Below are 14029 nucleotides of genomic sequence, written 5' to 3'. Positions count from 1 at the left end.
CCAAGATTTTAGGTTTCCCCCTCCCAACCCCCCCCCCCCAATGTCACCAGATCCGGTCGGGATCTGGTGGCGGGTGAGGTTCAGATCAGTCACTGGAAACCATTTGGCTAAAGATTATAGCTGCCTAAAAGTTGGCCAATTAATTTTCTAAAAATCTACCAAAATTTTGTATCTAGTTTTGTACATATAAAAGAGGCACAACCGTCCCCAAATTTGTAATCTAATTTTGGTGCATTTTTTTGTATAATGTTTAATGTTGAGGTTTAGCTATAGATAAAATGACAGTCCAGTTTATGTGCCCTCTCTTTTTAAGACAAGGAAAAGTTATTGATTTATATTAAGGGGGTTTGGAAATAACAAATAAAAAGACTCTTGCTTGGATTAGGTCATTCGGTTCCATCTTTTTTTCATTTTATTTTCAGCTTATCAAATTAAGATCAAAAAAATTTTAATACTCTATTTTTATGGCATTTGGTATCTACCAAGTGGCATATAGCAATTGGACATTCTGTCAGTCTGTCGGCCTGTCTGTCCCGGTTTTGCTACTTTAGGCACTTCCAGGTAAGCTAGAACGATGGAATTTGGCAGGCGTATCAGGAACCAGACCAGATTAAATTAGAAATTGTTCTTTCCCCGATTCGACCATCTTGGGGGGAGTGGGGGACGGTTAAATCGTAAAAATTAGAAAAAATGAGGTATTTTTAACTTACGAACGGGTAATCAAATCTTAATGAAATTTGATGTTTGGAATTATATCGCGTCCTCAGAGCTCTTATTTTAAATCCCGACCGGATCTGGTGACATTGGGGGGGGGGACCTAAAATCTTGGAAAACGCTTAGAGTGGAGGGATCGAGATGAAACTTGGTGGGAAAAATAAACAAGTCCTAGATATGTGATCGACACAACCGGAACGGATCCGCTCTCTTTGGGGTATTTGATATTATTTAGAAGGAACTCATGTGTCAGAGCTCTTATTTCAAATCCGGACCAGATCTGTGAACGTTGAGGGGAGTTGGAGGAGGAGATTGGAAATCTTGGAAGACGATTAGAGTGGAGTAATCGGGAGGAAGCTTGGTGAGGAGAATAAGCAAATGTTGTAGATACGTGATTGACGTAACCGTACTAGATTCGCTCTCTTTGTGGGAGTGAGGGGGTGGGGTTCAGTGCTTTGGCGAGTTTGGCGCTTCTGGACGTGCTAGGATGTTAAAAATAGGTAGGCGTGTCAGGGAGGTATACAAATTGACTTGATAAAGTCGTTTTCCCCGATTCGACCATCTGGGGGGGGAGGGAGAGGAACAATTAGAAAAAATGAGGTATTTATAGCTTACGAGTGGGTGATCGGATCCGCACCGTTCTCCTTTACGGGTGCGAAACATGGTCGGCAAAACTACAACAAGAGAATACACTTAAGGTGTTTGAGCATACTTGTCTACGAAGAATTCTCAGAGTACAGCTACGTGACCGTATCTCCAACGTGAATATACGTCGAATGTGCAATATTCAGAGAGATGTTGTGCTCACTATTAAAGAACGCCGTTTGAAATGGTTGGGCCATGTATTGCGGAAACCGCCAGAGTACCTGCCTCGCCAAATACTTCTAGTTGAGCCTATTAGCTACTGGAAGAAACGCCAAGGAGGACAGAGGAAGAATTGGTGGAACCTGGCCAAGTCAGACCTTGAACCAATAGGGGGTTTCAGAAAGTTTGGTCACAGATGGTCAACACAGTGGCTCGCCTTTGCAGAGCAGCTGGCACAAGATCGATCAACATTGTCCAAGAAGGTCTCTAAGATCATCGATGCCGGGCGAGGTGGAAACGCCTGATTCCCGCCACAAGTACAAGTAAGTAAGTAAGATCGGATCTTAATGCATTTTGAAATTTAGAAGGACATCGTGACTCAGAGCTCTTATTTTAAATCCCGACCGGCATTAACCCTCTGATTTTCCTTTTAAATCAATCTATTGGTTCTTAGAATTTTGCTAGAGCTCATACCATATGAGCCATACCGGATCTAAATGAAATTTGATATTTAGAAGGATATCGTGTCTCAGAGCTCTTATTTTAAATCCCGAAAAGACCTGGTGACATTGGGGGGGGGAGTTTGGAGGGGGAAACCTAAAACTTGGAAAACACTTAGAATCATAACGGTACCGAAAATTGTAATGACTACAACCTTCCAGGTATCATTTTTGCAATATAACGGTCATGAGCCCATCAGTTTTCTATTACGAGGCTTCTGCATGAGTTTGGGTCTCCATATCCCCCTCCAGGGCCCAGAGTCCCTCTACAGGGCCCCGAGTCCCCATCCAAGGCACCATACCCTTCTCCAGAGCCTCAAGCCCCCCCCATCCAGGGCCCTAATGCCCCCCATTTCTTTAAATTTGAATGTTTTTTAATCGATTTTTTTTTACTTCTTTTTTCCATGTCTTATTATCACATTAAATGTACTTACAACAACAAAAAAGTCACTGAATATAAAAATACAGAATGAAGGTGATATAAATACGTCAGCCTTATTTTTGTAGTTACGTTTCTTTCGATTATTTTTTAACTGAAACTAAAAAAAAATCATGTCAAAACCACATTAATTATAATTATAACAAAAAGAAATCACTTGTGATATTTAAAAAGTAAAAAAAGAAGATGATATGAATATGTCAGAGACACAGATACTCTGGCAGCTCATACCCCGATGTATTATTTGGGTTGCTAACACTTTTTTAGATTTAATGATTAAATCACATTAAATATAATTATAACAAAAAGAAATTGCTTGTGATATTTAAAAAATACAAAATGAAGATGATATAAATGTCAGAGACACAGATACTCTGGCAGCCCATACCCCGATGTATTATTTGAGTTGCTAACACTTTTTTGGCATTTTCCCAAGAATATGCATCCTTTTTTCTCAGGATTTTTCGACATGTTTCCGAGAATTTCAAGAGTGACATGTTATCTGGTATTGCGTAATTATTGTGTTGCGGAGCAACACTACTGCTTTCGTAGTTTTTTTTTTTCACCGTGATCAGCGACCTGTAGCTCCGAAGTGGTAAGAGTTAAAAATTTGAGATTTTTCAGAGGGAAGGGAAACGTGAAACAGAGTAAAAAAGTTCCAGAGAAGTTCCTAAAATTTCTAACAGTTTTCCATAAAAAAAAATAAAACGGTTTTTTTCTTAGAAACTGTGCGTTCGATGTTTGGCGTCAAGTTAAGACGACCCTAGCTTCGGAAATAAACTTGTTAGAAATACAGTTATGCTGAACTCATGTAGAACTTTCATTTGTCTCTTCGAGAACCTGAGCACAAAATTCCGTCGCTCATACAGATTTCCCGGAAATAATTCCGGAAAAGTCCATCTCGTTCCGATTTTTTTTTGAATTTTCTCAAATTTTCGATTTTGATGTTTCTTATATTTTTATCGAGTAGTGCTATGAAAAGTATGCAAGAAGAAGTGAAGTGTTCTATATACCAAGTTGCCTCGTTCTCTAAGAAATAATTTCCGAAGTTTCGACGTTCTAGAGGTAACTTCTGTTCTGGACCAGCTAGAATTTTTTTTCCAACGCGGTTCGACAGGTCTCGATCTCCTAACAACTGGAGCTTACAATAGTTTCTCCGAAATAAAATTCCTTCTTTGGGTTTTTCTATTTGGAAGTTTTGTCATGCCCTCGGGGCAATTTAAATTTTTTGGTGAATTTGGTTTGTTTTATATTTTCCTAGTTTAGACCATCAAAAGTTAAGCAGAAAACTATAAGACGTTATTTCCGTATCTCTTTCAGATTTCCCGGAAATAGCAACTGTGTCCCGTAGGGCACAGTTGCACGTGTTGCTCCGCAACTGTGCCCTAAGGAACAGGGCACAGATGCTGCAACACTTCCCGTTGCACAGGCAACGGAGGTCTAGTTCATTTTGTCAATGAAACAATACAATACATCATATGATAGGTCTCACATCCGGTCTTTTGAGATAGCAACTGAGTCAACAACATTTTTAGCTTCTCAGCAGTTTTCCATTGATTTTGTAAAATTTTTGTTTTTTGGGGGACTTGGTATCACGAAAGATCATGGATGTGTATCATGAAAGATCAGATGCGAGGGCTGTCATAGGATGTATTGCATTGTTTCACTGACGGCAAGAATAATTATGCAATACCAGATAATGTATCATTCTTGGAATTCTTGGAAAGATATAAAAAAATTCTCGGCGTCCTCAAAATAATTTGAAGTCCCTGAAAAATTTCAAGCCCCCAAAAAACGTTAATTTCGTAAAATCAATGGAAAGCTGCTCAGAAGCTAAACATGTTTTTTGACTCAGTTTTATCTCAAAAGAATAGATGTGAGGACTGTCACAGGATGTATTGTATTGTTTCATTGACAACATGAATGATTACGCAATATCAGATAACGCCTCATTCTTGAAGTTCTTGCAAACCAGGATGCATTTTCTTGGAATGATACCAAAATAGGTGTTAGCGACTCCAATAGTACACTGGGGAATTGGCTGCCAGAGTATCTGTGTCTCAAAAGACCATGTGTGAGGGCTGTCACAGGATGTATTGTATTGTTTCACTGAAAACTTGAATAATCACGCAATACCAGATAAAGTATTATTCTTGGAATTCCCGAAAATATACCAAGAAATTCTCGGCGTCCCAAAATAATTCTTTTTTGGGTCCCAAAAGTCGCAAAGAAAATCTCACTACAAACATTATTTTCCTAGTAGGAAAAGTCATGACTGACATGATTATCATGATGATTTATATCATTCTCATTCTGTATTTTTAAAATATCAAGTGATTTTTTGTTACAAGTATATTTAAGGTTTTTAAGACGTGATAAAAAACGTTGAAAAAATTAAAATAACTTCACTACAAACATTATTTTTCTAATAGAAAGATTACAACTGGCGTATTTATATGATCTTCAGTTTTTTTTTAAATATCACAATTGGGTTTTTTATAAGTGTATTTATAGAGATTTTAAGAAACGGAAAAAGTAAAAATAATTCCAAAGTTAAAAAGAATTTTAAAGTTAAAAATTTAAAGATCAAAGAAAATGGTTGGGGGGGGGGTGATTGGGGCCCTGGAGGGGACATGGGAACATAAAATCATGCGCAACCCTGGTATTGGAAAACTGGTGTTTTCAGGACCATTACATTGCAAAAGTGATACCTGGCCGGTTGTAGTTATTACAATTTTTAGTACCGTTACAATTTTAGTGTCAAAACAAGTGTCATTGGCCGTAAAAAGAAGCAGTGTGCTCGATACCATTAGAGCACATAAAAGATATCTTCCAATTATATATTATAATCCATATCAGAACTTCGTTTATTAGACATCATGTCACTTCAAACTGACTTCATTTATTGGAGAAAATACTTGGCAAATGAAACTCGGATTATAGTGTTTCCAGGAATTTCCTTATCAACCAGAAGTTAAGATAAAACCATGTGTGCCGTAGGAATGATGGGACATGTTTGTCGTCGGAAGCATGGGACACTTTTGGCGATGGAATGATGGGATATGTGGGTCGTAGAAACTGTTGAAGGGATGCTAATGGCTACCCAGTTTATGTTTGAGGCACGAAGTAACACATTTTATATGTTCTAGACTGTTCATCTCCAGAGGTTGTATTTTCTTACAATTTAGATAACGGAGTAGCCGATGTGCAAACATCAATAAAATATCAAACAGAAATTCTCTTTTTAACAAATGTAAAAAATTAGGCCTTTGGAAAATTAGATAACAGGCCTTTTTATGGCCTAGTTTGGTCCAAAGATCACCAATTAAAGAAGAAGCAAGTGCTTGGCTGGATTATTCCAAGAACACTGCAAAGGTGTCATTTTTTCATGCTGAATCCGATGCTGGACTTAACTGTACACTGAAAAGGTTTCCTTGACTATAGGCGGTCAAATAAAATATTAAGCTAGCCAACGGGTCAAAGAAATTCGTGTCGGTTCTTCTGCATAACTAATTACTGTATGTTTTTCCCTGCCAAACAATCATTCTTTTGAATATTTGTAAAGAATTAAGTCGTATGTATAAACAAATGCTGTCTCATTTTTAAGGTAGGGTATCGGTATTTTACTTGATTTAAATTAAAACAGCTTCATTTAATTCATTTAGATTCATTTAATTAACCTTGAGTAATTAAATCATATTCACTAGATTGATTAAAATTTACTGCTATAATTCAAGTTCACTAAAATAAACTAATTAGTTTAAAACAATTTCTTTAAATTTTTTAATATTTTAGTGTATACAAATTTTAAAATATTTTGTGAATATTTTAACAATTTAGTTTTTAATAAGGATCACTATTTTTCTTTACAAGGTGATCGACAGACGAATTAGAGAGCTTTCATGTGAGTCAGTAATTTTCCCACTTGGGGTCAGTGCGGAAGTATTGAAGCAGGAAAAATACAAGTAAGTTCATCTATGTATGTCTATGTATACTTGCACAAAGGAGGAGTACCAATATTTCCATGCCCCTCCCATTTACTCTAGACGTCCTTCTACTTCTTTGGAAAATAGGAAAATAGTAGCATAAAATATATTGAATTCTCCACCCTCCTTCAACCTATGAAATTCCTCTGACATCTCTCACCAACCACTCTCTGATAGTTACACCTGTTTCGAGGTACCTATTTGAAGATGGATGTGTATTTTAAAATCTATGAAAATATAAGAAAATGTCATCAATTAAAAAACGAATCAATTTTTAGACAAAAAGAAGCAAAAGCAAATGCAAAAACTGTCATTTGACTAAAATCAAGATACCTTTCTACGATAGACCTTGCAGATGGCAGCCCCTTTCCTATAAAAAACAAGAGCAAAGAGCTTATATGGCACTTGTGACGAGGCCAGAAGAACCAAGAGCTCATATGGTATGAGCTCTAACAAAATTCTAAGAATTGATCGATTGATTTAAAAGGAAACTCAGAGGCTTAATGCCGGTTGGGATTTAAAATAAGTGCTCTGAGTTACAATGTCCTTCTAAATATCAAAATTCATTAAGATCCTATCACCCACTCGTAAATTATAGATATCTCATTTTTTCTAATTTTTCCTCTCCCTTCAGCCCCCCAGATGGTCGAATAAGGGAAAACGACTTTATCAAGTCAATTTGTGCAGCTCCCTGACACGCCTACCAAGTTTCATTGCCCTAGAACGTCCAGAAGCACCAAACTCGCCAAAGCACTTAACCCCACCCCCTAACTCCCCCAAAGAGAGCGAATCCATTACGGTTACGTCAATCACGTATCTACCAAATTTGCTTATTCTACCCACCAAACTTCATCCCGATTCCTCCACTCTAAGCGTTTTCCAAGATTTCCGATTTCCCCCTCCAACTCCCCCCAATGTCAACAGATCTAGTCGGGATTTGAACTAAGAGCTCTGAGACGTGAGTTCCTTATAAATATCAAATTTCATTTAGATCCGGTCACCCACTCTTAAGTTAAAAATACCTCAATTTTTCTAATTTTTCCAAATTAACACCCCTCAGCTCCTCCAAAGAGAATGGATCCGTTCCAATTATGTCAATCACATATCTGGAACTTGTGCTTATTCTTCCCATCAAGTTTCATCCCGATCCCTCCACTCTAAGCGTTTTCCAAGATTTCTATTTCCCCCTCCAACCCCCTATGTCCCCCGGATTCAATTCGAGTCGGAAATGGAGAATCTGAGACATAAGATCCTTCTATATATCAAGTTTCATTAAGATCCGATCACCTATCGTAAGATAAAGATACCCAATTTTCACTTTTTCCAAGAATTCCGGTTTCCCCCTCCAACTCCCCCCAATGTTACAGGATCTGGTCGGAATTTAAAATAAGAGCTCTAAAGCACAAAATCCTTCTAAATATCAAATTTCATTAAGATCTGATCACCCGTTCGTAAGTTACAAATACTTTATTTTTTCTAATTTTTTTCGAATGATCCGGCCCGGTTATGTCAGTCACGTATCTTGGACTTGTTTTTATTCTTCCCACCCAGTTTCATCCTGATCTCTCCGCTTTAAGTATTTTCTAAGATTTCTGGCCCCCCAACTTCCTCCCCCTCCAATGACGCTGGATCCGGTTGGGATTTAATAAGAGATCTGAGTTACGAGGTCCTTCTAAATATGAAGTTTTATGAAGATCCGATCTCTCCTTCGTTAGTTAAAAACACGTCATTTTTTCTAAATTTTCACAATTAACCCTCCCCCGCAAATAGAGCGGATCTGTTCCGATTATGTCAATCACGTATCTAGGACTTCTGCTTATTTTCCCCACCAAGTTTCATCCCGATTCCTCCACTCTAAGCGTTTTCCAAGATTTTAGGTTCAGCCCCAAACTCCCCCCCCCAATATCACCAGATCCGGTAGGGGTTTAAAATAAGAGCTTTGAGACACGATAACCTTCCAAATGTCAATTTTCATTGAGAAATCACGATCACCTGTTCGTAAGTTAAAAATACCTAATTTTTTCTAATTTTTCAGAATTAAGCCTCCCCCCAACTATCCCAAAGAGAGCGGATCTGTTCCGGCTATGTCAATCACGTATCTAGGACTTGTGCTTATTTTTCCCACCAAGTTCCGTCCCGGTCCCTCCACTCTAAGCTTTTTACAAGATTTTAGGTCCCCCCCCCAATGTCACCAAATCCGGTCGGGATTTAAAATAAGAGCTCTGAGATACGATATCCTTCCAAACATCAAATTTCACTAAGATCTGATAACCCGTTTGTAAGTTAAAAATACCTCATTTTTTTTTAATTTTTCCGATTCAACCGTCCCCCTCCCCCCAGATGTTTGATTCTGGGAAACAAGAAAACTTCTAATTTAATCTGGTCTGGTTCCTGATACGCCTGCCAAATTTCATCGTCCTAGCTTACCTGAAAGTGCCTAAAGTAGCAAAACCGAGACAGACAGATCGACAGACAGACCGATAGAATTTGCGATCGCTATATGTCACTTGGTTGATACCAAGTGCCATAATTAGGCGAAAAATTCACGATTTTTGGATGTAATTTTTGAACATAGCTAAATACATGCTAATATTTACCCTAATTCCAAATATAGAACTTGAGTGAACATGCAGTTTATTCCATAAAAAGAGGGTTTAATCCCAAAAGATGTAAACTAAGCCCTATTTCCACCACCCCAATTATTATTGTCACAATAACGTTCTGTTAACTTGGAATATGGTTTAATAGCATGAAAATGTTACCGGCATTTAAATCCTTACACATATCTTTTTATGATTCCATTTCCAACAATTTTTTACATTCCCCCTTTGCTATAAAATATGTTTTGACGTCTCTGTTTTGGATCATTAAGTAGTAGCTATGGTAAAAGTGGTCGTAGGAGATGCTGTAGCGGTAGAAGTAGCCGCAGTGGGGAGGCTGTATTCTTGGTGTATAGCTAAAAACTGTATTTTTTATCGGTTTTACGCTTTCTGTAGATCTGTATCTCCTTAAATTGTTTGTTGTTAAGTGATCTGGAACTGCTATTAATTTGATTCATAAAATTAATTTTTAGTTACTGCCGTCTAATTGAATTCATTCTCTAAATTATCAGTAAATGAAAACAAGTCACAAAATGTGTCATGTTGACAAAGGGAGGATGGGGCTATGGCTCCAGAATCCCAGATTGAGCCTTTGAATTATATGCATTAAGAAATCTTGCAAGAATCTTGTTTCTAAAAGAGATAACATGCAGATCTTTCTAATGATTGAATAAAAAAGAAAACTCATGATTTTAACTGAAAATAAGAAGCAACATTAAAACTTGCCAGAAGACGATTTGTCTTCTGGCAAAAATAACAAAATTGCACATTTTTGTATGTAGAAGCTTGAAACTTCTAGAGTAGGTTTTTCTGGTACGATTCAAGGAATCTCACCATCAGATTCAGATCTGTTGGTGTGATTCCTTGAGTTTTAGAGAGTGTTTCCCATCTATTTCAACAATCGGACAAATTTTCTGAGGCTCGTAACTTTTGATGGGTAACATTTAAGTTGATGAATTTTAATTTGGAATCAGCAAAAAAAACTGATTCTTTTGATGTAAAATTTTCGTTTTTATGGCACTTGGTATCTCTACCAAGCGATCGCAAATTCTGTTGGTCGGTCTGTCGGTCCCGGTTTTCCTGGTTTCCTAGTTTAGGCACTTCCAGGTAAGCTAGGACGATGAAATTCGGCAGGCGTATCAGAAATCAGACCAGATTAAATTAGAAATTGTCATTTCCACGTTTCGACCATCTGGGGGGGGGGGAGTGGGGGGACGGTTAAATCGGAAAAAATTAGAAAAAATCGGGTATTTTTAACTTACGAATGGATGATTGGATCTAAATGAAATTTGATATTTAGAAGGATATTGTGTCTCAGAGCTCTTGTTTTAAATCCCGACCGGATCTGGTGACATTGGAGGAGTTGCGGGACCTAAAATCTTGGAAAACGCTTAGAGTGGAGGGATCGGGATGAAACTTGGTGGAAAAAATAAGCAGAAGTCCTAGATACATGATTGACATTACCGGAAGGGATCCACTCTATTTGGGGGAGTGGGGGGGGGGGGGTAATTCTGAAAAATTAGAAAAAGTGAGGTATTTTCAACTTGCGAAGGAGTGGTCGGATCTTAATGAAATTTTATATTTAGAAGGATCTCGTAACTCAGATCTCTTATTTTAAATCCCGACTTGATCCAGTGTCATTGGGGAGGGGAGGGGGGAGTTGGGAGGGAACTGGAAATCTTGGATAACACTTAAAGTGGAGAGATCAGGATGAAACCTGGTGGGAAGAATAAAAACAAGTATAAGATACATGACTGACATAATCGGACCGGATCCGCTCTCTTTTTGTGGAGTTGGGGGAGGGGAGTAATTTTGAAAAATTAGAAAAATGAGGTATTTGTAACTTACGAAAGAGTGATCAGATCTTAATGAAATTTGAAATTTAGAAGAATCTTGTGCTTTATAGCTCTCATTTTAAATCCCGAACAGATCTGGTGACATTGGGGGGAGTTGGAGGGGGAAACCGGAATTCTTGAAAAACGTGAAAATTGAGGTATCTTTATCTTACGAATGGGTGATCGGATCTTAATGAAACTTGATATATAGAAGAATCTTGTGTCTCAGATGCTCCATTTTCAATTCGAATTGGATGCGGGGACATAGGGGGCTGGAGGGGGGAAACGGAAATCTTGGAAAACGCTTAGAGAGGAGAAATCGGGATGAAACTTGACGGGAAGAATAAGCACAAGTTTTAGATACGTGATTGACATAATTGGAACGGATCTGATCACTTTGGGGCAGCTGACGGGTGTTAATTTGGAAAAATTAGAAAAATTGAGGTATTTTTAACTTAAGAACAGGTGACCAGATCTTAATGAAATTCGATATTTAGAAGGAACTTTTGCCTCAGAGGTCTTATTTCAAATCCCGACCAGATTGGTTGGGAGTTGGGGGGGGGGACCGGAAATCTGGGAAAACGCTTGGAGTGGAGAAATCGGGATGAAACTTGGTGAGTAGAATAAGCAAATGTTGTAGATACGTGATTGACGTAACCGTACTGGATCCGCTCTCTTTGGGGGAGTTAGGGGGTGGGGTTCAGTGCTTTGGCGAGTTTGGTGCTTCTGGACGTGCTAGGACGATGAAAATTGGTAGGCGTGTCAGGGAGCTGCACTAATTGACTTGATAAAGTTGTTTTCCCCGATTTGACCATCTGGGGGACTGAAGGAGAGGAAAAATTAGAAAAAACTAGGTATTTATAACTTACGAGTGGGTGATCGGATCTTAATGAATTTTGATATTTAGAAGGACATCGTGACTCAGAGCTTTTATTTTAAATCCTGACCGGCATTAAGCCTCTGATTTTCCTTTTAAATCAATCTATTGATTCTTAGAATTTTGCTATGGCTCATACCATATGAGCTCTTGGCTCTTCCGGCCTCGTCACTAGTGCCATATGAGCTCTTAGCTCTTGTTTATAGTTTCGGTTATTACTGAGCCGATTCACTCCGTACTTGCAGTTCGTTACCACGAACTGTTTGAAATGTATCTATAAGTTCTTTCTCTTGGGGTTGCACACATCCTGTTGCATCCACTGAGGAATCATTTGGACTGGCTGACTGTTTCGGTCAAAATACCTCTGCAAACCAGTAAAGGCTCCGACTAGTTCTGTCAGTAAGAAAGGGCATTAAGTCTCAGAATTTTCTCAACGTTGTACGATCATCTGATCTATATGAGGTTGGGAAAATAAGATATGCGAAATGCGTCGCTCCTTGCTGAGTATATGCTAGCCGGTAGACTATGGCACTATCGTTCCAAACAAGCTTCTTGGTCTTGTGTTAGTTTTGCAGAGATCAAACGTTACTAATCACTTTTCGCTACTATTATTTTCTATCACTACTATCACTGTTGGCGGTGTTTAAAGCCACTACCCCAGGTCTACTCTACTCTAGGTCTTCCTTGACTACGTTGAGCAAGTCCAACGCCTGTTCAATGAATTTGCTATTCGGTTTTCAATCGGTGGTCAATCGGTGGTTTTTGATTATTATACGCTTGTCATATTCGTGAGATCCAGTCATATTTCAGCGCTCCGGACAAAGGAGTATCCTGGGTTTTGTTTGGGGGGTGAAGTGAGGTGGGGAGGACAGATTAAATTTTTTTTAAAAGGCTTTAAAATTTCTTTATGTACATTTTTTGTTACGTTTTTACGAGTCGGTGGTCTTTTTGAATATGTCTCTTTACTTCTACGGTCCTTCTTTAACTAACTAACAAGGAGTTCAGATGCAGAAGAACTTTTACTACATCTATTTGAAATATTGGTAATGTATCCAGACTCTTCACGTTGGTTTCTGGCTTCTAAACGAATACTGTTGTGAGATATCTGATTTTGCACCTCGTGCTCAGAATTCTTCACTATTGTGTTCGTCTTTGACTACAGTCCGACCAATTATGTCATGATACATACGTTGCATAGCATGGTTTGTGCATCATTAATGTTTTTCCTAGCAGGGTGATATCATCTGCTGACTAATTGAGAAATGATGGGAATAATAAGGTGGCTTTTGCACCTCTAGCAGAATACAGCACACACTTCATTGTGTTTCACTTCAACATCATGATCACAATTTCAGCGCCAAACTTTTGGAATAGTAGCAACATTATTACTTTTCTGGGTTTCACTGAGGTCATGAAATGTCATTTCAATCTATATATATAAAAATAAGTTGTCTGTCTGTCTGTGTGTGTGTGTGTGTGTGTGTGTGTGTGTGTATGTGTGTGTGTGTGTGTGTGTGTGTGTGTGTGTGTCGAGTGACGTCATGTTTGTGTGTCGACTGACGTCATGTTTGTTGATTGACGAAATTACTCACCGGGACATCGGGACACAAATGACGACCGGGACACCGGGATATCTATATATATAAAAATAAGTTGTCTGTGTGTCGAGTGACGTCATGTTTGTGTGTCGACTGGCGTCATGTTTGTTGATTGACGAAATTACACACCGGGACATCGGGACACAAATGACGACCGGGACACTGGGACATAGGGAATATAAATGACGACCGGGACACTCAAAGAGAAAGCGACCGGGACACAAGGAATGTTCGATTAGCAATCACCATCAACAAAGCACCGGGACACAAATGTCAACCGGGACACAGGGAATATAAATGACGACCAGGACACTCAAAGAGAAATTACAGACCGGGACACTAGAACACAAATGACGACCGGGATAAAAATGACGATCGGGACACAGGGAATATAAATGACGACCGCGACACTCAAAGAGAAATTACAGACTGGGACACCGGGACACAAGTGACGACCGGGACACAGGGAAACAACAACAACGGGGACGCCGGGGGCACAGGGGGATATATAAATGACGACAGGGACACAGGGAATGTTCGATTAGCAATCACCGTCAACAAAGCTCAAGGGCAATCATTAGAATAATGAGGTATAGATCTGAATACAGATTGTTTTTCCCATGGACAATTATATGTTGCATGTTCAAGAGTCGGTAAACCTGACAATCTATTTATA

At 38.7% G+C, this 14029-nt stretch overlaps 1 protein-coding gene across 2 annotated transcripts in view; it reads left to right on the top strand.

The window, feature by feature from the left end:
- Positions 1-14029, top strand: part of LOC136026487 (GMP synthase [glutamine-hydrolyzing]-like) — a 130082-nt gene that overhangs the window by 29641 nt on the left and 86412 nt on the right. For both annotated transcript variants that reach the window (XM_065703104.1, XM_065703105.1), the window contains exon 3: positions 6331-6422. In XM_065703104.1, the coding sequence (XP_065559176.1) occupies positions 6331-6422 (92 nt within the window). The remainder of the gene's footprint in view (positions 1-6330; positions 6423-14029) is intronic.

Source organism: Artemia franciscana, chromosome 4 (genome assembly GCF_032884065.1).
Source record: "Artemia franciscana chromosome 4, ASM3288406v1, whole genome shotgun sequence".
Classification (NCBI taxonomy): domain Eukaryota; kingdom Metazoa; phylum Arthropoda; class Branchiopoda; order Anostraca; family Artemiidae; genus Artemia; species Artemia franciscana.
The sequence above is the reverse complement of the archived record's forward strand: the minus strand, read 5'-3'. Positions and strand labels throughout refer to the sequence as shown.